General features: G+C 46.6%; 1 protein-coding gene across 6 annotated transcripts in view; it reads right to left on the minus strand.

Moving 5' to 3' along the window:
• LOC138511158 (THAP domain-containing protein 8-like) overlaps window positions 1-25446 on the minus strand; it is a 194376-nt gene that overhangs the window by 79208 nt on the left and 89722 nt on the right. For all 6 annotated transcript variants that reach the window (XR_011280580.1, XR_011280579.1, XR_011280581.1 and 3 more), the window contains exon 2: window positions 21285-21480. Coding sequence is in view for 1 of the 6 variants with exons in the window: in XM_069626662.1 (XP_069482763.1) it covers window positions 21285-21480 (196 nt within the window). In the remaining 5 variants the exon portion in view is untranslated. The remainder of the gene's footprint in view (window positions 1-21284; window positions 21481-25446) is intronic.

Below are 25446 nucleotides of genomic sequence, written 5' to 3' on the forward strand. Positions count from 1 at the left end.
CTGTTGGGCTGGAAGGACGCTGTTTCAGCTTTCCCCCTGCTCGACTGCGAAAACGCTGCCGTCGGCGAGAGGAAGCCCATTTGGAGTGTTTTACCTGCCGTAACACTACAACAACCAGCATTCAACGCTTACTTTGGCCACGCTCCCACAACCGTCTGCATCTGATTGGTTTTGTTTATTTACTGGGGCCTTCGCGCATCGCGCGCGCATTGCAAGTGGCATTGGAAAGTGGCTGTTGGGCTGGAAGGACGCTGTTTCAGCTTTCCCCCTGCTCGACTGCGAAAACGCTGCCGTCGGCGAGAGGAAGCCCATTTGGAGTGTTTTACCTGCCGTAACACTACAACAACCAGCATTCAAGTAATGGACTAATCATTGGACTGACACTTTATGTTTTTGTGTTCATTCTGTGCGTTCTGTGATATGCACTGCGGACCGTGGCGAGTTCCTTTTTACCTTGGTGCTTATGAGAGTTCTCTCTTCTCTTTCTACAGTGCTTACTTTGGCCACGCCCCCACAACCGTCTGCATCCGATTGGTTTTGTTTATTTACTGGGGCGTTCGCGCATCGCGCGCGTATTGCAAGTGGCATTGGAAAGTGGCTGTTGGGCTGTTCGGCTGGCGGAGGGTAGAGGGGGTAAGAGTTAATTTGGCTTAGTAGCCTTTTTGACTAGAGGCTGGTGTGTCTTGCTGCACAGGGTTTGACTGGACATATATCCGTGCATTGTGTATCTCTGCAGATATAATTTGTAGTCTTGTGAGAAATGGGGAAAGTCAAACTTCCGCCCCGCAAAGATGCGAGGGCTGACTTTTTTATTGCGGTAAGCACCAGAGGCCAATGAGGACGAGGCAGACTTACTTCAATGTGCACAACAATGTTCTCAGCTAGAAAAACAGTCGGAGGACAACATTGATCCCTCGCAAGAGGCCGAATTCATAAAATATGCTCAAGAACGTTCTCTTCTCGAGAAACAGAGTGAGGACATAATTGATCATTCTCAACCGCTCTTTGGGGAGGATGATACAGCGAACACTGTTCAACCTAAAGAGCATGAGAATACCCATAAATTGAATGATAATGATGTGCATGAGAACCTGAATTATGATAAACTGCTTGATTTCTCAAATGGCACTACGTTTGATAAGGAGAATGCCATTAAGATCAGTTCAGATTCTTCTCCCTCAGAATTCACGGTAATGACAATTTTTAATCGTTTAATTCTGTCTGAACTGCGTAAACAAACGGAGTGTCTGACCAATTTAGCCTCTGATTTTAAAGCGTTACCAGAAAGATTATCAGACAAACTGTTAAAATCGTTGAGGAAAATAAAGGATTGGGAAGGGGAGGTTAGGCCGGTTGATCTTACGAAGGATCCTCTCACGGAATGGATAATTCTGGTAGATGCCTCACAAGAACAGGCACGAGACTCTATTGGGATGGGCGGAAGTACCCCTCTGGAGGACACTGACCTAAGTTGTCCAGATGCAAGAACGAGGACAAATGGGTCAGTGGACCAGCTTACTGAATTTAAACTGTCTAAAAGACAGATTAAAAAAATGGCAAAACAAAAAAAGAAAAATATAAATAAAAATGGAGTGATTGCCAAAACATCGAGAACATTTTTGAGAAATGTTATTCAGGGGGATGAGTTTGAGGAATCTCCAACTAGAGAAAATACACAACAGCAGAACAAAAACATTCTAAAGGAGGATGGTAGGGCCACCAATAATGTGAATGACCAAGCGACTCAAAGTGTATATGTACAAGGTGAGCAACAACTATGTGAAGTCATGAAAAATAAAAACAAAAGGGATGAGGTATATGAAATTTTCAATGCAGCTCCTCCGCAGGAAATTACAACTAATATTGGATGGCTTGCAAAAGCCAATGAGCCAAACCATTCCACAAGAAGGGATGGTCTCATGACTAAAAGTATTCCGAAGGAGAATTAAATACTTAATGATAAGGCCCCGGGAAGGAATATGATCCCTACGGCTGATAATGTGGGCTGGAGGAGCAGGGACTGGAAAATTCCCCAGAGTAATGAACCCAAACTTCATTTGAGCTCGTCCATGGACAATACTAATCCCTGTAACCAAGACCAGGGACCGGATAGTGGGGTAAATAACCTGTGTGAACTGAACTCCGAAGCTATTGGTGGGGTTCAGAGGGGAAACATTTTTCACCAGGATAACCATAAACCGGCAGGGAAAATACAGGAGAATGTTAATGATGAGAGCCTTTACCAAAATATCCTCAGAGTGCTAAGAGACAAACAGCAGCAGGAGGTGCCCAAAATTGGGATTGAACTGCGACAGAATAACATGAGGGAGGATACATATGAAGAATATTGCTCCGGAAGGAGGGGAGGGGCCTATGGAAGGGAAAAGGTGATGAAGGAGAAGGACCAGCTCCAGCCACTTCAGATACTGGACCTGAAGGCTCCGGTGAGACCGGATCTTCCGGTCCTAGTACTGACTAAATTATTCCTAGACCAGAATAACATCTCCCTAAATTGACCCTACATTTTGTCTCTACTGGGTCAGATTCCAGACCTAAGCCTAATTGAATCTACTGATATATACCTGGTCGATTATATACACAGGCAGAGGTTGGACTATGTCCGCATAGTGATACCATCCCCATTGGTCAGAAACCTTATGATGAAAGAAGCAGAAGAACTGTATCATAGGGGCTTTGATATCTTTGAATATGTTCAGACCCAGTCACATCCAATAGCGACAATGCAATATATACGTAGAGAGCAGAAGGAAAATCATTCAAACAAGGAGGAAGGAGAAAGGGATGAGGAAAGGGAAAAGGAGGAGAAACAGGACTGGAGATGGCTCGCCTTGACATTGAGAGAGTCCATTGACAGCCTCAAAAACTAGGGAAGCCACTTTAGTATAGGCAAAAGGTACTCTGAAATTGTTAACCTGGAACTCGAGAGGTTTGGCTAATCTCTTACATAATGTGAACTTAATGAGGGATTTGGCACAACATGATCTACTATTTATCCAAGAAACTTGGTCAAAGGTCCCTTTATGCTGGGAGGGTTTTACGGTGTGCTCCCTATGTGCCCAAGGGGGAGGCAGAGGTCGCCCTAAAGGAGGCCTCTTTATTGCAGTAAAGAACCACCTGAATCCCAAAATTATGGGCGAATGGGCTTTTGCCCATCATTTTCTGGCTGTGGGCTTTTTACTGTTGTACAACAATAGGGAAACACCTTTTTTGTTAGTCAATATTTACTGGAACCCGGCTGAAATATCGGACAGGCAGTTATGGATGGAATTATGTAATCTACGGTCCTTATTGCAGAAATGGTTGTTAATAAACACAGGAGGCCAGATAGTGATTGCAGGTGATCTCAATGCAGTTATTCATGGGGATTCTTTTAGCAGGGATGTTCTGATTAGTAAATTGGGGGAACAATCCCAAAGGGTTGATAACCTAAAGTGCAGGGGGAGGATGTGGTCCCATTTCGCCGAGATGTGGGGCTTGGAAATTCTGGTAAATCTTAATTGATTACATCATATGCTCAGGTGACCTGTTCAATTGTTCTGGGAATCTTGAGTGCATTGAGACCACCTTTAGTGATCATTGTATCTTGTCTCTGGAAATATGTATCTCTCTATCAATTGAGTCTAAATCTAGGTTTGATTATAATATTAACGTCAATCACTCAGGGAACCGAATTTCATGGACGGGGAAAAAAAGTAGACAATTTACCGCATCCATGGTAGCAGACATGGAGAATATTTCAGAACGGCAGAGGAAAAAGACTTATGCGCTAGTAATTTTACAGAATATATCCGCAGCTCTCTGGAAAAACTGGGCAATACTGATAACAGGGTGATCCAATTTAGGAAAGACAGAGCCCATAATTTCGACTTGGAAATCAGAGATAAAAAGCGGGTTATGAGGAAAGAGATCAGACTAATCAAGAAATCGAGATTGACCTTAATAAATATGGTGGATAAGATAAAAAACAAAGCTACAAAAATTGGTCCATACAACACAGAATAAATAAAGGTCAGAGTGACGGGGAAGAAATGCTGACTTCGTTAAGGGGCCTTAATTCAAGAAACTTTTGGCATCTAATTAATAATTGGGACAAACCCCAGAAAGAGCTATTTGTGAATCCCATTAATGAAGCAACGTGGCAGGGTCACTTTGCTAATATATACTGTCCTAAGAAGGACGAGGCCGGGGTCCCATGGAAACATGAAACAAATTGGCTCTTGAATTTTACCACATGGGAGATAAAAAAACTTAATAGTAAAATCTAAAATTTCTGGGGCACCTGGCCCTAATAACTTGTCCAATAAAATCCTTAAGTCTGATCCAGAATTATGGGCTATAATACTCTCCACTTTCTTTTCCAACATACTGGTTACCAAGACCTTTCCATTGTCCTGGAGGGTATCTATTATCATACCTATATTTAAAAAGGGTTCCCGATTATGTCCTAAGAGCTACAGACCAATTGCCATTGCCGACCCGGAATCCAAACTGTTTTGGTCACTTGTTATAAGAGATATCCAGAAATGGATTGACGACAAACAGGTTTTGGATATGAGACACTTCGGCTTTAGGAGAAACATGGGGACGGAATGCAGGGGGCTCATCTTGCATTGTTTGAGAGCAGAGGCAACGAAAAAGGCAGAGACCTCAGTCTTTATTGCTTCAATGGACCTGAGTTCTGCGTTCGATCTGGTGGATAGGAATATACTGTGGATTAAATTAAGAACTTTAAATATGCCGGCAATCCTGTTAGATATTGTAAGGGCAATCTATTCTCAGATGGATGTGAGAGTTAGACTGGATTCTGCGGGTACCCTCTCGGATCATTTTACCATTCATAACGGATTGCGCCAAGGCTGTAGATTGGCTCCCACAATCTTCAACCTATATGTTAGTGGCGCATATGCGGCTCTACTAAATAGGGGTTAGTTCCACCTAGAATTACGAATATACGTATGGCCTGGTTAGCATACGCGGATAATTTTCTCCTTATTGACACCACTAAAGTGGGACTACAACGTATGTTCAGAGACCTCGAGGGATTTATTGTCTCAATTGCATTAAAGGTGAATCGGGACAAAACAGTAATTGCTCGCCTAGGGAGGAAGAACAAGAAATCTAATACGCTAACTTGGGTATCTGGGAACATCAGACTCAAAGAAAAAGCAGAGGTTAAATACCTGGGTTTCTCAATAGCAGGTGCACAATCCAGACCCCTACTCCGAACACAATTGAAACTCAAGGCCGACAGCTATTTCTCAAATGCGGGCCCTAGATTCAAAATTTGGGAAATTTTCAATGACCCCTCTTAGAGAATATTACACCAAAAAAGTAATTCCCAGATTAACATATGGGGCTGAATTCCATCCCTTAGCATGTGAAGGAGAATGGGCCTTGATAGAAAGCTACATCTGGAAATCTGTAATGCATCACCTTCTGAAATGTATCCCGTATCATTTAGTCAAGCATGAAATGGGTCTCAACTCGCTTCAGGCACTGGTGACCTGGAAAAGAATGACGTTATGGAGGAAATGCAACTCTTTAGATACCAACACTCTGTACTATTATGCAGGTCGAGATACATCCAATCCTTTCATACTGGAATTGAATAATTGAATGAGGAAATTACAAAAAGCCTGAAGCTAATGGGGATTTCAGTCACCTCTCTTAGGAATAACCCGGCTAGGGTGAAAGAAAGTGTGTTGGTTTTTGACTGGATCCATACAAAAAACGCGATATTGAGTACAAAACTTTATCAACAAGTGTGTGCATTAAATAAATGGCTCCCAGGTATGGAAAGCTATCTAAACAAGTATCCAAATAAAATAATCCGAAATGATTTTATGCGTTTTAGATTCAACGTATTGCCTACTAACCAAATACTTTCAATCAGATCTACTGTTCAATTAACATGGACGTGGTGCAGGTTCTGTAGGGTAGAAGGTACGGTAGAGGACCTGAAACACATATTGTTGATATGTCCGGCACTGAAGGAAGAAAGACTCTTATATTTTGCTCAATATGTTCATAACACTGCGGAAGTGGACAGAGAATTTATTTGGTATAAAATGTTACACAACTCCAAAGGCAATCTGAACATCAGGGTTGCAACATTTCTGAGAAACATCTGTGCTCTGTTTTAAAATATATAGAGAATTTCTAAACTGTTAGACTTTATTTTTTCAATATCTTTTTTTTTTTTACTATGTAAGAGTTTTGAGAATGAATTTGGGTGTTCATTAGGTCATTTCCAGAAGCCATGGTATGACAATTAATGGTACGATTGTGGTATAAGTATTACTATGTATTGCACATGTGAATAATGGGGTTTCTGGTGATGTTATTCTGTTTTTGTCTGGAATCTTTGTAATGAAAACGAATTTTGTAAAGGTTTTTCTAAACCAAAACAGATAAATAAAAAATAAAAAAAATATATTGCTGCTATAAGGCAGCTGCTTGGAGTGGCAGGAGACAGTTCCAACAGTTTTATGTTTGCACTATACTTTTTAAGCATTGGGCATTTTGAAAGTTGGTCTAATCAGCAGATCACATTTTAATAAACAAAATTAGCAGTGTCATTTTATGCATACAAATCAAAACATAATAAGCTATACCTCCCTTACACGCCCTATCATAAAATGGTTGTGCACCACCCTTCTAAGGGTTTGGCGTATCCTCCAGGTGAAAGTACCTTCTGAGGCCATGTTCATTGGAGTGCTCAGATTCAGGTTTATACTGGATGCCCACGTTCAATCCTTGTACAGGTCTGGACCAACTCAGTAACTTGGGATTCTCTACTTGTACGGCTGTCAACTACCTGAGACAGCGCTGGTGTGTTTATGTAGTGAAATGAGAACTCAGAATGTAAGGTATCAGCCTGCACAAGGACCATAACAGTAACGCTCTCTCGGTTAGTCGCCTGCACAGGGACCGCAAAAGTAGCACTCTCTTGGTCAGTCACCTGGGGGAACACTTGAGGTGTTCTGCAGAGGTCTAACCTTTCTCCCTGGCTTTTCAACCACTACCTGGCACCTCTTGCCCACTGCATAGCTACTTTCTGCTCCAATTTTTAGTGTTATGCGGATGACACCCTGCTCTTTCAGGCTCCCCTAAGCCACCTCTGCTCTTTCTCTCATACCAGACTGTCTGGCCGCAATTCAGGAATGGTGTGCCACCAATGATCTCTGCTTTAATGGCAGTAAGTCTGAAATCCTCCTCATCGGGATACCTGCTCCCTCCTTTGCGCTATCTCTCTGGGGGCCCACTCTGGGCCCGGTTCCTGCTCCTTCCTGTGAGGCTAAGAACCTTAGTGTCATCTTCGACTCCACCCTCTCCTTCTCGCCTCCATCTCGGATGTCTCGAGGAAGACAAACTATCAGCTGCACCTCCGCAAAGGTATTCTTCCTTTTCTCACTTTCCCCCAGAAGCTCACTGTCTTCAGAGCTCTAGTCCTCTCTAGGCTGGCCTATTGCAACACCTCTTTCTAAATCTGCCTGTCTCTACCCTGCAACCTTTACAACTTCTCCAGAACAGGACTGCGAGTCTTCTCCTTGGCCTTAAGCCCAGGGATAGGGAATCGTAAAAAAATGTCGACAGGAGAATTGTGACGGCCGAAAATGCCGCCTTTTTTTTTTATACCCCCCTTACACCACATATATATGTGGGGGGGAGGGTATGGGGTATTATAGTAATATGGGGGGCTGCAGGGGGTCTCCCCCCGCATATCTATGTGGTGCAAAGAGGGTTTAATTTTTTTTAGAAGTCAGCATTTTCGGCCATCGCAATTATATGTGGTCTCAGTGATCACATAGATCCCAGGGCTAGTATCTTTCCAGCTCTGAAATCTCTTCACCGGCTCCCTGTGGCTGCAAGGGTCAAGTTCAAGACCCTCTGCATCGTCCACAAGGCTTGCTGAGGCCTGGGACTGCACTACCTCCAACTTTCTATTCCTAAACATCTTCCTTGTCGAGCTCTACGCTCATCCACTTCCAAATCTCTGAGGGTCAGACGCTTCTCCAAGCTAAAAGTGGGGGGCAGATCCATCTCCTCGGCTGGGGCCTACCTCTGCAACAGCCTCCCAGCCTCTCTCAAACTTGAGCAGAACCACCTCCGGTTCCGGAAGCAACTCAAGACCTTCCTTTTCGCTTAGGCTTTCTCTCTTCCTCTCCCCTGCTGATGACCCTGACTGCTCCGCGCACTGGTTACCGGGCTACCCTCTGAACTCGGCCCCAGGCTTCTGCATGTCTGGTTGCCCTCGCAGTGCCTCCGGGTTCCCCAGCACTTAAGGGTCTGTACCTGCCACCCTACAGTCCATTCTCTCTGCACTTATAAGCCACCTTCTGGCTGCACTTATTGAGTTGCCTGCACTTCTCCCTTGCCCTCCCCTGCACTTGCGTTATCTGAATGATACAAGACCTAGTAAAATTGTTGTTTTGTCCTCCCATTGTCTCCCCCTCCTTGTCTTGTCGCGCCTAGAAACACTTTTGTACAGGCGCGTTATAAATGTCATATTTATATCAATGTAAGCAACAGTTTGTTGAACCCCTTCTGAGCTTAGCTGCGCTAAACGTGCTCCAATTCCAAATGTGCAGAAGTCGTCTGATAATAAAGTCAGATAACGAAATCCTGCCCATAATCTGGTGCCCTGCACAAACCATCTGTTATATTCTAGAAAGATGTTGATAGGCAGGACTTCAAGTGCATTTCTCTGGCATCTTCTTAAATGTCAAATCATTCAAGGGAAAGAGTATGGTCCCATGTGTGAGGAATATGAGGGCCTCCTCACTTCTTTCCCCAATGTATTGTCCTCCGAGGTGGCCAAGGAAAGGCTGTTGCTTTCAGATCCTGACCCTGGGTGTGGATGTGTGAGGGTGGATTACCTGGGTGGAGGACACTTGGGGAGAGGGGATGAGGCACCCTTGGGTGAGACACAGTATTCCCCATTGCCCTTTCCAATGGGGTACTAATGGCATTTTTTTCTGTTCCGAAACAAAAAAAAATTAAAAAATTGCCGTCGGGAAAGGGAAAACGTAGTCCGTTTTCCCTTTCCATGGCGGCCATCGGGAGCAGACATGCTGGGAACAGAAGTGTTCCCAGCGTGTTCGCTCCCGAGAAAAGAAGAAAAAAGAAGGAAAGTGGGGTTGGGAGGGAGGGGAAGGGATAGTTTACAGGGGAGGGGGGTGGAGGAAAAAAAAAAAAAACCTGAGTTCCCAGCAGGGGACGAAGGCAGCCTCCAGCCATGGGGAGGCTCGGAGCGGGGATTGCCCCGTTTCAAGCCTCCTCATTGGCTAAGGGGCTACCACCCCCCTTGCCGGGAACTAACCCAGGCACGTACGTGCGTCCACGGGATTACACCGTGTTATGGCTCGGAAACGAGCCAATCACGTTAAGTGTATCCCGTGGACGCACGTCCGCCGGGGACTAATGAACATTAAGTCAAGACTCATTGAAAAGCTGAAACTGTGATATAAAGCATATAAAGCCAAACCAAGTAAGGTGTATCGGTTGCGTTACCTGTAATGAGTGGAGCGAGTGGCCCAACAAATGCGCCTGGATCAAGTGCATCCATCTAACGAGAAGCCACTTTGTGCTTGGATCAAAGAAGATAACTGTGAACTGAAAGTAAGTAATTGAACTCTAACTCTATGTACGGTGACTCAACCAGAAGAGCTGAGCAGCATCCCCGGGAGTTGTGTTATTTGAGAACCTTGAGAGACTTGAAAGCATGGGGAAGGGAACCCCCATTTGATAACGTGAACCACTTGAACCTTGTGCGGACATCCCTACACATTGTATACAGTTCGATGTGAGGGCAAGTATAGCTTTTGAGACTGACATACATTTGCTTTGGACAGGGTCGGACTGGGACAAGAAATAGGCCTGGTCACCCAAAAAAAAGTGTCCCACCCCTCGCCTCACGACCCTTGACCTCTGATGACATCACCAGAAGTAATGTTCTTTGACCCCACAGTGACATCTTGGGAAGCGATGAAACACAACCTTTCACCCCTTGACAAAACAAGAAGTGGCATCAAATAGCATTGTCCCCAAGTACTCTAAATTACTGTGAATCCAAGCAGACGTCCAAGGCCAAATGATGGTATTGTATAGCACTTACGCTTAAGCTCTTTTTTTACAGAAGAAATATGCATACAATATCACCCAACCTGTGGTGGGACTCATTTATCGACCTAAGAAGGATGAAAGGCTTTTTGAAAAAAAAAAAATATATATATATATATAAAAACATTTTTTTTTCTATTTTTTTTTCTTCCAAACCAGCCCAGGCATGGCCAGAAACTGGTCACCACTCCCCAGGGACGAGTTTGGCCCGGCCACGGGCCGATAGGCCGAGGGGCCAATCTGACCCTGGCTTTGGACATCCTGACACAGACTATCAATAGTTTGATTTAGGTAGGGATAAGTTAGGCCTTACTTTCGTTAATAAAAGTTTGTATCCCATTGCCGAGATGGGAAACCAAAAGAAACAGGCTAAAATGGAGCAGTTCGCAAGATTAGATCGTGACTCCCCTCCTCAAGAGGAGTCTCCAGGCCCATCACAGCTGGATATAGCGACACTTAATCAGACCCTGCTAGCTTTGAAAGGCAGTATGGACAATCTTGGCGCGAAAATCAATGCAATGACCTGCAAGGTGGATGTTTCAGCTGTCCAAATAGAGAAGTTATGCGGCAGATGTCTGAGGCTGAATACAGGCTTGGTCTGGGCGAAGATAATATAAGCGTGCTCCAACGCGAGGTTGCCACCCTCAAACAATCAGTGCAAAGAGTGGTCGCCAAGAATGAGGATCTTGAAGGGAATTCCAGGCGAAACAATTTACGGATTACAGGGCTGGCAGAGAGTACCCCTATTGACAACATGGAGCAGTTTGTCGACAAGCTACTCCAGGAAGTACTTGGAATCCCACCGGTCACGCCCCTATTCATGGTGGAGCGGGCCCACCGCTCGCTGGCGATTAGACCTCCTCCGGGTGCCGCCGAGAGGGCCATCATTGCTCGAATCTTCAACTACCGTGATCGTGACATACTGCTACGAGCGGCAAGGGAGAAAGGGTCCTTGATGTGGGGATCCGTGACAATCCGCGTGATCCCGGACTTCAGCCAGCAGGTACAGGATCAGAAAAAACCATTTAGAGCCGCCAAAAATGTCCTCAGGAAAAAAGGAGTCGGTATGCGATGCTATACTCGGTGAAACTTGGAATCGTTCATGATGGCAAGCTGTTTATCTTTACATCCCCGGAGGCGGTGGAGTGTTTTGCTATGGAGCTTCCAGACCCGGGGGTCTCGCCCCGGGAATCTTCTTGATCAGAGTCAGCCTAATTTCAGGTCACCATTCCAATCGGGCGACCCTCCCCTCTGCGAGACGGGTTCGCCCCCTGTATGGCTACCTTTAGTGTCATACTATATCTAAGGAACATAAACGTGGTCCAATAGGCATGGTAACCGGCCTCTTGACAGTAGGAGCGTAGTGGCCGCCAGCACCCCCCCATGCCCAGTGGCAAGTTTCTCTCTTTTGGGGTTGCACTACAAAGTTATGCGGGTGGCGGTGGGGAATAGCAGCCAGTAGTTTGGGGTTTCTGGCATGGGTGGGTGGGAAGTTTTAAGTTATGTGCAGTTAGCGCATGGAGCCTTAAGGGGGTTGGGGGTTTGCGGGAAGTGTTTCTTAGGTACCTACTTCTTCATGCTTTTGGGGCACTCACTGCAACTTAAGGTTCACCACACTGCCCCGGGAACAGTGGCGGGAGGATTTCCTGGTCCGGGTCGCAGGAGTTACACTTGTTCACAACCACTTTTAAATTCTTAAATTCTTATATACTAATCAGCTTGCTGTGAACATATTCGTCAGACTCCACCTTCGGCCCTGTGGTGTCGCGACTCGTCTCCAGAGAGCTGCTCCCCAATCTAACATGGTCATTACCCTTGCCACATGGAACATTAGGGGGTTCACCAACGGGAAGAAAACTCGCCTTATCTCGAACTATGTCAGGGACCATCACGTGAATGTTCTGTGCATTCAGGAAACCCACCTGAGGAAGGGGCACAAGCTTCCTGCTATTGATGGCAGGTATGGGTCATCATATACTACTCACTCCAGAGGGGTTGCAATATATATTCATCGCCAGTTGGAACTTAAACTCCACAAAGTAGTAACCGATGATCAGGGCCGTTTTGTCCTGGTGGCGGGGGAAATTGCGGGGTGGTCCGTGGTATTGATAAATGTATATGGTCCCAACTATGATTCTCCAGAGTTCTTCCAGTCCTGTTCTGACCAACTACGATCTTTCTCCGGATACGAGATAGTGTGGGCCGGTGACTTTAATTTGGCCATATCACTGTCACATGATAAATCCTCTACTGTGCAGCTGTCCCTCTCCTGAGCGGCACAAAAGTGGTTAGCTGTTGCTGCAGATTACTCCCTGGTTGATATATGGCGACTTCACCACCCGGATGGCTGCGAGTTCACCTTTTTTTCGAGCGTACGCGGGAGCTCTTTAAGGATTCTCCCTCGTACCTTATCTGATCACTCCCCAGTCCTCGTGCAGTTCCTGGGTTCATCCCCCCACCCCAAGCATCTCAGGTGGAGATTCAGGGCCCGTGCACTTGAAGACGTTGCATTTCGGGAAGAAATCCGCCAAGCCATCTCAGAGTTTTTTCAGATAAATGCTGGTTCTGTCCCAGACCCCAGAGTGGTATGGGAAACATTTAAAGTGTATGTTTGAGGATGGTGTATCTCACAAGAAGGGGGGTTTTGCAGTGTATTCGTAGATTGATTACGTCCAAAGAAAAAGTCTTGAAGGGTATGGAGGACCTTTTTGCCCAGAATAAGTCTCTGGAACTCCTGGCCAGGTTGGACGAGACAAGAAATCTGCTCGCTGATGGCTGACGAGGAGAGATTCTTGGGGGATCCGATAGCTGCTGCCAGATATGTAGATAAGTAGAACTTTGGCATGGGACATAAGGCCGGAACGCCATCTAGATCCTATAATCGAGTTGGAGACACAGGAGGGGGACCTCATCAGAGATTCTGGGGGGATAAATAACACATTCCGCCACTATTATGAGACATTATATACGTCCCAGAGCACGGCCGGGCATGACGATATTACTCAATATCTAGATAAAATTGCCCTGGAATGGCTGGACCCAGCAGTAGGCTCCATATTGCACGATTCCCCCATGGATGACGCATTTCTCAACGTCATTCAATATCTACCTAATGGCTAAACCCCAGAGACCGACGGTATCACCGCAGAATTATATAAAGCCTTTCCCTCTCTCCTTGTTCCTCATTTACGCAGTATGTTTGAGGCAGCCAGCTCGGCCGGTGTGCTCCCCGAATCCACCAGAACAGCCTGGTGACGGTGTTACTTAAACCGGACAAGGAGCCGCGACATTGTTCGTCTTACAGGCCATTGTCGTTGGTGAACACCGATAATAGGATCCTGGCGAAGCTCCTTGCTGACAGACTGTTACCAGACAGGGCTGTCCCTTCTCCCCCACCCTGTTCGCCCTAGCCATTGAACCGGTGGCATGTGCCCTCAGGGAATATCACGCCCACAGGGGGGTTACACTTCACTCACACACGTCCATAGTTTCTCTATACGTGGATGACATGTTAATCTACATCAAGAACCCCAAAACTAACCTAGAACCTGTGGTGGAGGAGATTACTAAATTTGGTGCATTATCTGGTCTCCGCATAAACTGGTCCAAATCCGAGGTGCTTCCCCTCACCGCAGATGTCTCACAGCAAGATGTGGGGGATGTCTTCACCTGGCGCCCGCAGGGTATTCGGTACTTGGGTATTCGTGTGTCCACGTCCCCGAGTAAGCTATATGAGGAGAATTACAGCGTAGCGCTGCAATACTTGGAGCATAGAGTAGACACCTGGGTCCCTCTCCCTATCTCTCAGGCTGCCCGAATATCGCTTATGAAGATGGTGGTTCTTCCGAAGTTATTATATATCTTTAATAATGTCCCGATATGGCCCCCCCGCTCTCTTCTGGAAACAAATAAAGGATTTGATGCTCAAACTAATTTGGGCTGGGAAGCACCCCTGGGTCTCTCTAGACACTTTGACATGCCCGTACTCCCAAGGTGGGTTGGACGTACCTGATCTTTCTTTTGTATTACCTGGTAGCCCAGGCTCAATACGCTGTATGGTGGTGGTGGTCCCCCTCGCCTGATCTGCCCCATGTGCGACTTGAGAGAGTTATCACCCACCCAGATGATCTTAGGGGACTCTTGTGGGCTACGCGGGTGAGGTGCCCGAGGGCTGAAGTACAACCCATAGATATTTCCCTTAGGGCCTGGGAGAACCTGGTGAAACGGGCCGGAATAGCACAATGGTACTCCCCGGCCATGGCTATATATCATGTCCGAGGCAAACCGCTCACCCACGAAAGATTTTTCAAACACTTCACCGGCTTACAGGTCCTCGCCCTGGGCGGCCTCGCCCCAGATGGTGCCTTCATAACCTGGTATGTCCTTGCTTCTAGAGGGGCATGGACCCCAATTACGTAGCTTCTCTATTACCGGTTGCGTGTGATGTTGAAGGCCAGCTGGCTGGACTTCCCAAATGCCTCCCCCTATATCCGCCCTTTTGACGTATACCACGGCACCATCGTCCACTAGGAGGTTAATTTTGACAATGCATGGCATGGCGCGGCGCGTGCGCTTAGCCATCCTCCCTCGGACCAGTATAGGGTTAGATGGGAAAACGCCTTGGGGAAAACCTTGTCGGATGACCACTGGGGGCTGATCTGTGCCCAGACCAAATCTATCTCCTCCAATAATAGACATCACCCAATTCACTTTAAATTCCTACACCAAGTGTATTATTCCCCTCTTACCTTGCACAAACTTTTTCCCTCTACATCTCCAGACTGTAAACGATGTCGCCAACTCCCGGCGGACTTTTACCATGTGGTCTGGCTATGCCCGCGGATCCAGGCTTTCTGGTCCAGCATCATTGAGGCGGTGGCAAAAATGCTAGATGATCCAGTCGATCCTTCCCCCGAGGTGCGGTTACTGGCCCTAATTACAACTGGTTCCCGGAATGAGAAACGTTTAGTTGGTATGGCCTCTGTGGTGGCCAGGACACTTCTAGCGCGCGCTTGGGGGGCACCTGCATCTCCTCAGTTCCACCACTGGCTTAACCTCATGGCGAGTTGTGAGCGCAGAGAAACCCAATACAATCTAACCCTTCCGTCAAACTGCATACCTAGGGACTATTGGGCGGCCTTCTGGCGCTACCAGATCATGGTGGAGGGTCAAGTGGACGGGTCGGAAATACAGACCTCACGGGGCACGCTCTCCCGTTGCGGGGCCCCATTGAAGGCATATACAAGTGGTTGTTTGGGCCGGTAACATTTGGGATGTGAAGGATGGACCTCATGAACTTAAAAGGAATGGGCCGGCGTGGTGTAACATGTGAACTGCTTCATTCCAATGGTATTCAGTGTTGTTAAGTAGTGGTGTTGACAAACTATGGAAGTAGGTGGGGGGGGGTTGTGCCTCTTTGGGCCCTAAATTGAGTTCTTCTGCTATGTTTAATTTTGTCAAAAGTTATTAAACACAGTTAAAAAAAAAACGTTTGTATCCCAAAACTTTAATTTTACTTTAGTTGTCTGTGTCTACATGATGCCTTCACACATGCCCCTTAATGAACGATTGGTAATACCGATTGAAGCCAAGTAATGCTCTCACCTGAAGGCAGCTACTGGGGATGTCAGGAGACAGTTCCAGCAGAGTTACACGTTCGCACTATACTTATTAGGATGGGGCGTGGTCTGATCAGAAGATCTCACTTTCATATGTAGAATTAACAGCTCTTCCTACTTCCCCTCCTTCCCCCTCCCTATTCCCCTTCAACCGGCATGTCTGACTTCTCGCCTGTCTCCCCTTCTGACTTGTCCCTCCTCCTGTCCAAAGCCCATCCTATGTCTGGCTCTACTGATCCTCTCCCCTCCCATCTTATCCCCAAAATCTACCCTCTTCTTATACCTAACCTCCTTCAATACCTGATTTTCCTCAGCCACCTTTCCCACTGCATTTAAGCATGCCACCATCATTCCTAGTCTAAAGAAACCCTCTGCTGATACCCTTCTTACCTCCGTCCAATCTCTCTTCTCCCATTCCTCTCTAAACTACTTGAACGCCTCGCCTATTCTCAGCTCTCAGCCTTGTTCAATAATCTTTCTCTCCTACCCCCCTCTCAATCTGGTTTCCGGCCTAAACACTCTCCTGAAACTGCCCTCAATTATATCCTTAACTCCCTCCTCTCCGCTCGATACTCTAAGCAATCCTCTGTCCTTATTCTACTTGACCTTTCTGCTGCTTTCGGCACTGTTGATCACCCCCTACATCTCAACAATCTTTCTTCCTTTGGTTTCAAAGGCTCTGTTCTCAACTCGCTCTCCTCTAACATCTCCTCCCGCTCATTCCCTGTCTCCTGGGGCGGCCGTTCCTCGCCTACCCTCCCCGTGGAATATGGTGTACCCCATGGTTAGGTTCTTGGCCATTTCCTATTCTCTCTCTACACCTCTCTCCTTGCCCGTGTTATATCTTCATTCAGTATTTCTCACCATTTCTATGCTGATGACACCCAAATCTTCCTTTCTTTCTCCTCCTTCTCCTCTGACCTCCATCTTAAACTCTCTTCCTTTCTTACTGCCATTAAAAACTGGATGTCATCCCAATTTCTTTCTCTCAATACTGATAAGACTGAAGTCTTATTCTTTCCCTCCAACACTCTTCCCCCTCCCTCTCCTCCACCTTTCATTCACTTTCCCCGCACTAATCTTCCTATTTCTGCCCTCGCCCGCAATCTAGGCATTCACTTTGACTCTTCCCTCTCCTTTTCCCACCATATTTCTCTTACCTCTCACGCCTGTTGCTACCACCTCTTCAATATTTGCAAAGTCCGCTCCTCCCTTACCTTCCATGCAACAAAACTCTTAATCTCCTCCCTTATCTTCTCTTGCCTCTTCTATTGCTCCTCCCTATTCTTTGGACTACCTGCTTCTCATCTTGCCCCTCTCAAATCCATCTACCACTCAGCCGTCCATACCCTCTGTCGCCTTGCCCCGCATGACTCAATTTCTTCCCTCCCGCTCCCTCCGTTCAGCCGACCACTTCCTTCTCACCATCCCCCCTTGCCCATGTGCTTCCTCCCGTTTCTGCTCCTTTCAGCTCCTAGCCCCCCTGCACTGGAACGCCTTACCTCTCTCAATCCGCTACATTCCTACCTTTTCCTCCTTCCGCTCTTCCATGAAATCTCTCCTTCTCCATTCCCCACCATGAATCCTTCCCCACCTCTCATGCTCTTCCCTTCCCTTGACTCTTCCCTATGATCCTCTCCCCCCTTCCCCTTATCCTGCCTCATTTTCACCCTGTTCTCCTCCAGTTTTCTGCCTCCTCCTTCCTTCCTCACCCCTTCCCCCTCCACCTACAGATTAATTGCTCTACTTACTGTTTTTATTGGTTCAATTCATGATTGCAAATTGCTTCTACTGTTATACTGTTTATGTATTTGGTTGTTTAATGTAAAGCGCTTTGGATGAAAGCGCTATATAAACTAAATAAATACAGATACAAATACAAATAGAATAACCAGTGTCTCTTTATGCACAGAAATCAAAACAACTGCAGCTTTGCTGCCCTCACAGATGGCACTAGCTATGCTGTCCTCTCAGATGGCACTAGCTATTCTGCCCTCACAGATGGCACTAGCAATCCTGCCCTCACAGATGGCACTAGCTACGCTGGCCTCACAGATGGCACTAGCTATCCTGCCCTCACAGATGGCACTAGCTATGCTGTCCTCTCATATGGCACTAGCTATCGTGCCCTCACAGATGGCACTAGCTATGCTGTCCTCTCATATGGCACTAGCTATCGTGCCCTCACAGATGGCACTGGCTATCCTGCCCTCACAGATGGCACTAACAACTCTTCCCTCACAGATGGCACTAGCTATGCTACCCTCACAGATGGCACTAGCTACGCTGTCCTCACAGATGGCAATAGCTATCCCGCCCTCACAGATGGCACAAGCTATGCTGTCCTCACAGATGGCACTAGCTAGGCTGCCCTTACAGATGGCACTAGCTACTCTGCTCTCACAGATGGCACTAGCTATGCTGCCCTCACAGATGGAATTAGCTATCCTGCCCTCAGATGGCACTAGCAACGCCGCCCTCACAGATGGCACTACCTATCCGGTCCTCACATATGGCACTAGCTACTCTGCCCTTGCTGTTGGCACTGGCTATCCTGCCCTCACAGATGGCCCTAGCTATGCTGTCCTCACAGATGGCACTAGCTAGGCTGCCCTTACAGATGGCACTAGCTAGGCTGCCCTCACAGATGGCACTAGCTACTCTGCCCTCACAGATGGCACTAGCTATGTTGCCCTCACAGATGGCTCTACCTATCCTGCCCTCACATATGGCACTAGCTACTCTGCCCTTGCAGATGGCACTAGCTACGCTGCCCTCACAGATGGCACTAGCTATCCTGCCCTCACATATGGCACGAGCTACCCCGCCCTCACAGATGGCACTAGCTATCCTGCCCTCACTGATGGCACTATCTATCCTGCCCTCACTGATGACATTAGCTATGCTGCCCTCACAGATGGCACTAGCTATGCTGCCCTCACTGATGGCACTATTCACGCTGCCCTCACATATGGCATTCTGCCATACTTTGCTACTAAAGTTCATATACTTGTACTTGTTTCCTCTCGCTGAGACTACTGCTATACCCTTCTTCTGGGTCTTCCCTCTACAGTTGATTTTCAGATCTGCTATTGGCCTCCTCTGTCTGCTTCCTTCCCGCATCTCTTCTTTTCATTGGCTCTCCTTTCCTGCTCACCTCCAGTTTGGCTTTCCGTGTATTGTTAAGTGCCGTCATGGACTTACACCTCCTTAGCTCTCCACCCTTCTATCCGTCTCTTCTCCCAATTGCGCGCTTTGTTCCTAATTCCTTTTTCTCCTAGCTTTTCCCCACTCCTCTCTGTGGTCAGTCTACTGCCCGTCATCCTCTTGCTACGCAACTGTGGAATACCCAGCCATTGGCTATACGTCCTGCACTCACACTTGCTTCTTTTCACTCCTCTATATACGTCTTATCTTTTATCTTTTTCTCAACACTAACGAGCAGCTTCGAGTCGATTGCCATTTCTTATCATGCCTTTTTGTTACCATTAATTTAATTCAATTGTAAAGCGCTCGTGGTGGCAGCGGCCAGAAACCAATAACCTTATAAAAGACTTATGTTGTTGGCTATAAGATAGCATGCCTTCCGACATTTGCATGCCCTTTTGACCGTGTAAGAAAAGTGGAGGGGTGATTTATGTGAGGAAGTCCGATGCTGGAGGCTTGGTGACAGCACAGTGGCAAGCCGGGAGACACCACTTGTTCCATAATGCAAGAACAGGGAGGTGATACATGGAGGGTCCCCAACTTTACTCCTCCAACCCCGGCCTTTGGTTATCCAATTCCTCCAGGAACCTTTGGGCCTCCTGGTCCACTGGCATTAAAGAGACTGAGGTAGATGAAGGCCATGATTTCATGAGTGGCACTCTGCTTGAGGGACATGGGAGGGGTGGAACAGAACGTCACTTGCCAGGAAGTAAGACGATTGGGAGCCTGGGTCTCAAAGGGCAGAAGTCCCAGAAGACCCTCACAGACTGCCCCAGGTCCCCTAGGTGGCGTAAGGGACAGACCATGGCCTCTTTATATCAAGATAGTGGCCCCACCCCTAGAATGTGTGGCATAAGCACCCCTACAGCCCTGGGGAGTGCATGACCAATCACGTGAACTTACGGAAGCATAAAAGGGGGAAGATGGTGAGAAGAGGTGTGGAAGTCGGCAGGTAGCAGTGTAAGAGGCAGTGCATCAAGGAGGCCCGGGGCAGAGATGATGTGTCCAAGATTAAGTCGCGCAGTGAAGAGGTGGTAGCAACTAAGAGGAGCAGTGAAAAGGTGTCAGCACTGGTGGAGGAATAAGGGGGATAAGTAGGGTGAGAGGAGCAGTAACAGAGGAGCTGACAAAAAGAGGGTGAGAGGAGGAGGTGGAAGGAACATCTAGGAAGGACGAAGCAGAGGTTAAGATGGGGAGAGTAAGGAGGAGATGGAAAAGCACATTAATGAAAGATGCAGGAATGTGGGAAAGGAAGCAGATATGACCCACAAAAATGAGTATTAGGTAGCAGGGGGGTAGCAGGAGGGTAGCAGGGGGGTAGCAGGAGGGAAGGAATTCCAGGCAAGAGAGAAGAAGAACAATTAGGAGAAGGTAGGAGAAGGACATCCTGTGGTGAAGGAGAAAGACGAGAGTGTGGCAAATCATTCAGGAGAAGAGAGAAATCAGAGAGAGGAAGAGAAGAGCAAAGAAGAGATGCCCAAGACAAGCAGCAGTAAGCTAAAGGGGTGGTTGAAACCCAAGTGCCTGAGAAACAGTGGCCGGGTATACACCCACCAGAGATGGGGTTCCATCGGTCACCTAAGGGGCCCACTGTGATCCATGCTAAAATGTGTCACCTGCCAACATTTAAACAATCCAGGGCACTATGGTGGTGGAACCCGTTTGCCAAAAGGAGGGTGCTAGCATAGAGGCACATGGGTTATGGTTACGGTACGTTTGAGAGGTGCTAGCATAGAGGCACATGGGTTATGGTTACGGTACGTTTGAGAGCTGTTAGTTGTAGGGTAATGTGTCATGCATTCAAAAAAGTCATAAACATAGCAGAGCAATAAAGGCATCCTATAATGGCAATAGAATTGCATACAATTTCAAACATCGCTTGGCCCAGCATAGCACATAGGGCATAATATTTTAATCAGTGCCCTAAACCTAACAGTGGCAGGGCGGTATCACATCTGGTGCAATGGACCAGCCGCCACTTAGGAGTACGGCCAACACATATTAGGCCAAGGGGCGCAACTGACAAAATCAAACAAAGCCCCACCCTGGGTCTCTTACTGTTTAGCCCAAAGATCATCAGTGGGGTATGTTATGTCACCTTTCAAATGACAATCGCCAAGGAACATGGCCCTCCTCTGGAGTACGATCCCTATATGGGGCCATTGGTGCACCAGTATTTGGACCTGTCGCCATAGGTCCAGATAGGGAATACTGAGACCAACAGTGAGCGGGTAAAGAGCTGTGGAGCCTGCATACATGGTTGGATGTGAGAGGCTGACCAAATAACCGCCTGCAGAGCATGCTTGCAACACTCACCTTTACATGCTCAAACACTGTTGGCACTGCCCCCTTCCAGACACGCACGGTCTGACCAGTGCGATCCATGCATTCTTCTGTGAAGTGCAGCGAGCACAGGGAGCTGTATGCCGTGGGCTGCCAATGGTCGCCTTTCCCATTGTTGCGCTGAAGTGCGAGCACCCACCTCTGCCGCAACTCCGGGTCTTTGGGGAACCTACAAAGGAAAAGAATTGCCATACCTTAATATGGTTAAGTCTTCCCATAAGTGCCCCTGAGTTGGCCCCACAATGCATGGTCAACTCATTCAGGGAACCCACCTTTGAAATGTGCCCAATAGGGTGTGTGGGCGTGGTGCATGCATATCTGCATGCACATATAAACAGGGCTTAACCTTTTCCCCAACACGGACACCGCACCATAGGGTAACTTCCCATTGAAATAACTGAGCAAATTGAATAGCGAACTTCAAAACGCTTTAACTTTGAGACAACACAAGTATGCAATAAAACTTGAATTTAATTAAGCAACATAGGAACCCTTTAAACTCTGAACTGAAACCCAAATCATAGTAAGCCTATGCTTCACAACAAGTTATATTTAACTTCACAGTTGACTACATTAAAGGCTAAGAAAACATGAACAATGAACTTCAATGAGGGAATGCAGTATGACAAGGGAACAGCTTGGCGAAGGGTGTGCGATACATGGTGGCAGGGCCACGAGGAGAAGCCAAACGAGTATGAGATTGCATCTTAAAGCCAGGAGGTCAGTGCAGAAGAATCAAGTGAAAGTAACTTGGTGCACTGGAGCCAGTGCTAAGGAACCTGTGCATGGGGCTGAGGAGTCAAGGTACCCTAGTTGCACAACCTGTGATGGGTGGACTGCATTGTCTGACAACTGCTCCTAGACCAGAGGAGTCTGAATGGTGAAGCCTAAGGACACCACGAAACAAGCTCAACAAAACCACTGCCACACTTTAAAAAGTCTAAAGCGGGTGAAGTCTTGGGGAGGGGAATCTCGAGACTTGAGAAACTGCACTAGTTGTCTTGGGAACATAGTACTGAGACACATTTTGTTTGGGATTGTGCAACTTAAAACTTGGGGAAGGGAACCCCAAGGATTGGTCATGAACTATATTGCCTTGAACTGGAGATGGTAACCTTTGAGACTTTTCTTTCATGGAACTTGTTTATGCTTGGGGAAGGGGAGCTGAGAGGAAGCGGAAGCTGTGAGCTGTAAGAAGCTCAGAACGAGTTGAACACGGTTTCTTTTGAGTTTGACATCCCCACACATTGGTTTATTATAGTTGTGAGGGCAAGGATAGGTTTTGGACACAAACCGACTTAAGTTGAACTCTTTGACACAGACTTTCCTTAGTTTCGTTCAAGTAGAGAACACCCACCTTAGCATAGGGCAAGTTTGGCCTTCAACCATCCTGACATTTCTGTTAAATACATAACTTTTGTTTAAACTTGAAGTCAGTTGTCTGTGTCATACTTCAGCATGTCTTCACAGGGGACAGAGGATGTTGGCACCAAGAGTTCACATACTCAATACAAGGAGGGGAGACGTCAGTTTCCAGTGGTGGCCAGGACTCTCCGCATCAAGATCAAGGAGTTGGATTGAGCACAGGAATAAAAAAATTCTAATTTAATGTAGCATTATGTACCCGTACCACGGGCATCACTGGGAGGTAACGGCCCACGTTCCTCATCACCTGATTGCCTGGCTCCCACAGCCAAGTTGCTAATGGCCAAGTGGTCAGACAGAATTAACAAGAAGAGGCAATGAAACAAACCTCATCTGTAAAAATCAAGTCTAGTCGGTGGCCAGCCTTATGGGTAGCTTTGTTGAAAGAGAAAGGGCATTGAGTCGACTGATGTTTTTAAAAGGAAATTGAAGACATCATTGTTTGCCTAAGGTGTACTGTGGCTTATCCCGACTCCTTTTTGAGTAGCCGTGTCTTGTATAGTTTTTTGTGTTTCGTTGCGCCCTTAAGCCCTATAGTCCATGCCCGGCTCAATATAAATCCATAAAGTAAAGTAAAGTAAAGAAGTTCCCCATGACCGGTAAGGCAAGGAAATACATACAAATTCCAGTCTCCATTGCCAGGATATCTGATATTCCAGCAAACAAGTCTGACATTTTTAGAAGGCAGCATTGTTCGCTGGGGGCCTATATAGAGGGGTAGAAAATACTTTGTCATAGTTGGTGCGGGTGTAGGCACTAAGACGAAGCTTGCCCCCTGCAATAGTCTAGCCTGGTCTCCGAGTGAGGGTATTCAAGAGGGAGGCACTTGCCTTGTCCCGCGCGAGGATGGTTGCAGATGAGCTCGCCCATTGCCCACCGTTGGCAGTGTACCTGGAAGCTGGCTACTGTGGAAATTCTGGGCTCTTCTATTGCCTTATTATTAATTCTATTTGTACGGTGTTGCTGTGTTCAACTGTGTGCTCATTCCACCCCACATCCCTGTAAACCTCTAAAACGATATAGTTTCACTTACACTACCAAAAGGGGAAGAAAAAGGAAAAGAAAAACATGGCCACAAAGCAAGCAACGACAACCCGGGTCTTTTAATTCTTTTTACCTCGGCACAAGAAGGGTCAACAATTCATCCCTTTGCACCCAAATATAGACAAAGGTGGGCAACAGAAATAAGCTGAAACGATCCAGAAGGAAGTTAGTAAATAAATGATAAATGGAGGACTGACACAGAGATAATATAGGCATTAGCTATTTGACCCCCTGGAGCTGTGATATTGTATGAAGCAAGTTAAGGCTTTGCATCACTTGTCACCGTCAAACAGTATTTTGAAAACCCTGTTTTTTTATACATGGCATGCTATGTTACATAAAGCACTTTAATGGGCAAGAGAAAGCATAAATCCCTAACGGTCTTGATGTTGTGATCGGAGGAACTATGTCACAAAGCAACACATTGTTATCGGACCTAGGTATGTTCGTCTGCTTTGCCCTGGAGACTGCTTCACTTTTATGCATTCTGTCTCTTGGGTCTTGCATTTGCCAGTTGTAAAGGTGTAGAAGCAGTAGACTGGCACACGGGTGGCATGCTCTTGACTATAGACTTCTATTAGTGAGCAAATAAAAAAGAAACCCCTGTCTGACCCTAATTGTCAGGATGACAGTCCAAAGCAAAGATTCCAACGTTCAGTGTCAAAAGCCGAAATCCATTCCTTACACTATAAACTTAACTAAGAAAGAAGGGTGGTCTGCTTGGTCCAGAAGAATGGCTCCCTTCCTTTGGACAACAATCCAAAGTTCAGTTCGGGGTGCAGCTAACAAAATTGTTCAACTCCAGTAATGTAAATCAAAAGTCTCAAAAAGGCTCTTTGAGTGTTTTACAGTAAAACACACAATACAAAATCCTCGAATGGTTCCCACAATGCCAGAAAAAGTGTCTTCCTTCTCTGGGCCTTTCACGGATCTTTTACAAAGGCAAGAGTACGCTTCAGTACACTTGGTTATTTCCACACTGTTCATTAAGACCAGGGGGGTTGCCTCCCCTCCCCTGGCCTTTCTCAGGCTTTTCGGGATGCCAAGAGAATGACTCCCCTCTCCTGGCTGGTTGAACAATGTTCATAGAACCAAGGGGATTGTCTCCCCTTCCCTGGCCTTTCTCAAGTTCTTCAGTTTGACCACAGAAAGCTCCAACAATCCAGTGGTTTCAACAAAAAGGTTCTTCCTCTTGTAATAGTAAGATTCAATGTTATCTTCTTCACATAAACAAAGAATATTTAATTAGTTCTTCAATAGCAACATAACTTATCTTTGTCAGGATGCTTTTGCCACAACCTATTATTTCTAAAGGTATATAAGACTTCTGCACAGTTTTATACAGTTCTTGCTGTCAGCATAATTTGTTAACACCACTTCACAGTACTTCATCAACTTCTACCTCGTTTAACTTCCATGCCAGGCCTACTACTTCAAAAGGTTCGCTGATCAGGTATACTCCCCTGCCCGATCAGTGATTTACAAGCAACTATTGCCTCTGTGGTTAACATCAGCATATAACAGCTTTGCAGTGTTCGTTACTTTACAACATCAGTCTTCAAGCAGTTCTTCAGGAAAAGCAAGATTCACATTGATGCTCTTTAGAAATCTTTTGCACTTTCCAAAACCTTTTCCAGAAGGGCAGCCTTCTTGTGACTTTCTTGTG

The sequence above is a fragment of the Ambystoma mexicanum genome, chromosome 6p (genome assembly GCF_040938575.1).
Source record: "Ambystoma mexicanum isolate Mex_15411 chromosome 6p, UKY_AmexF1_1, whole genome shotgun sequence".
Lineage (NCBI taxonomy): Eukaryota > Metazoa > Chordata > Amphibia > Caudata > Ambystomatidae > Ambystoma > Ambystoma mexicanum.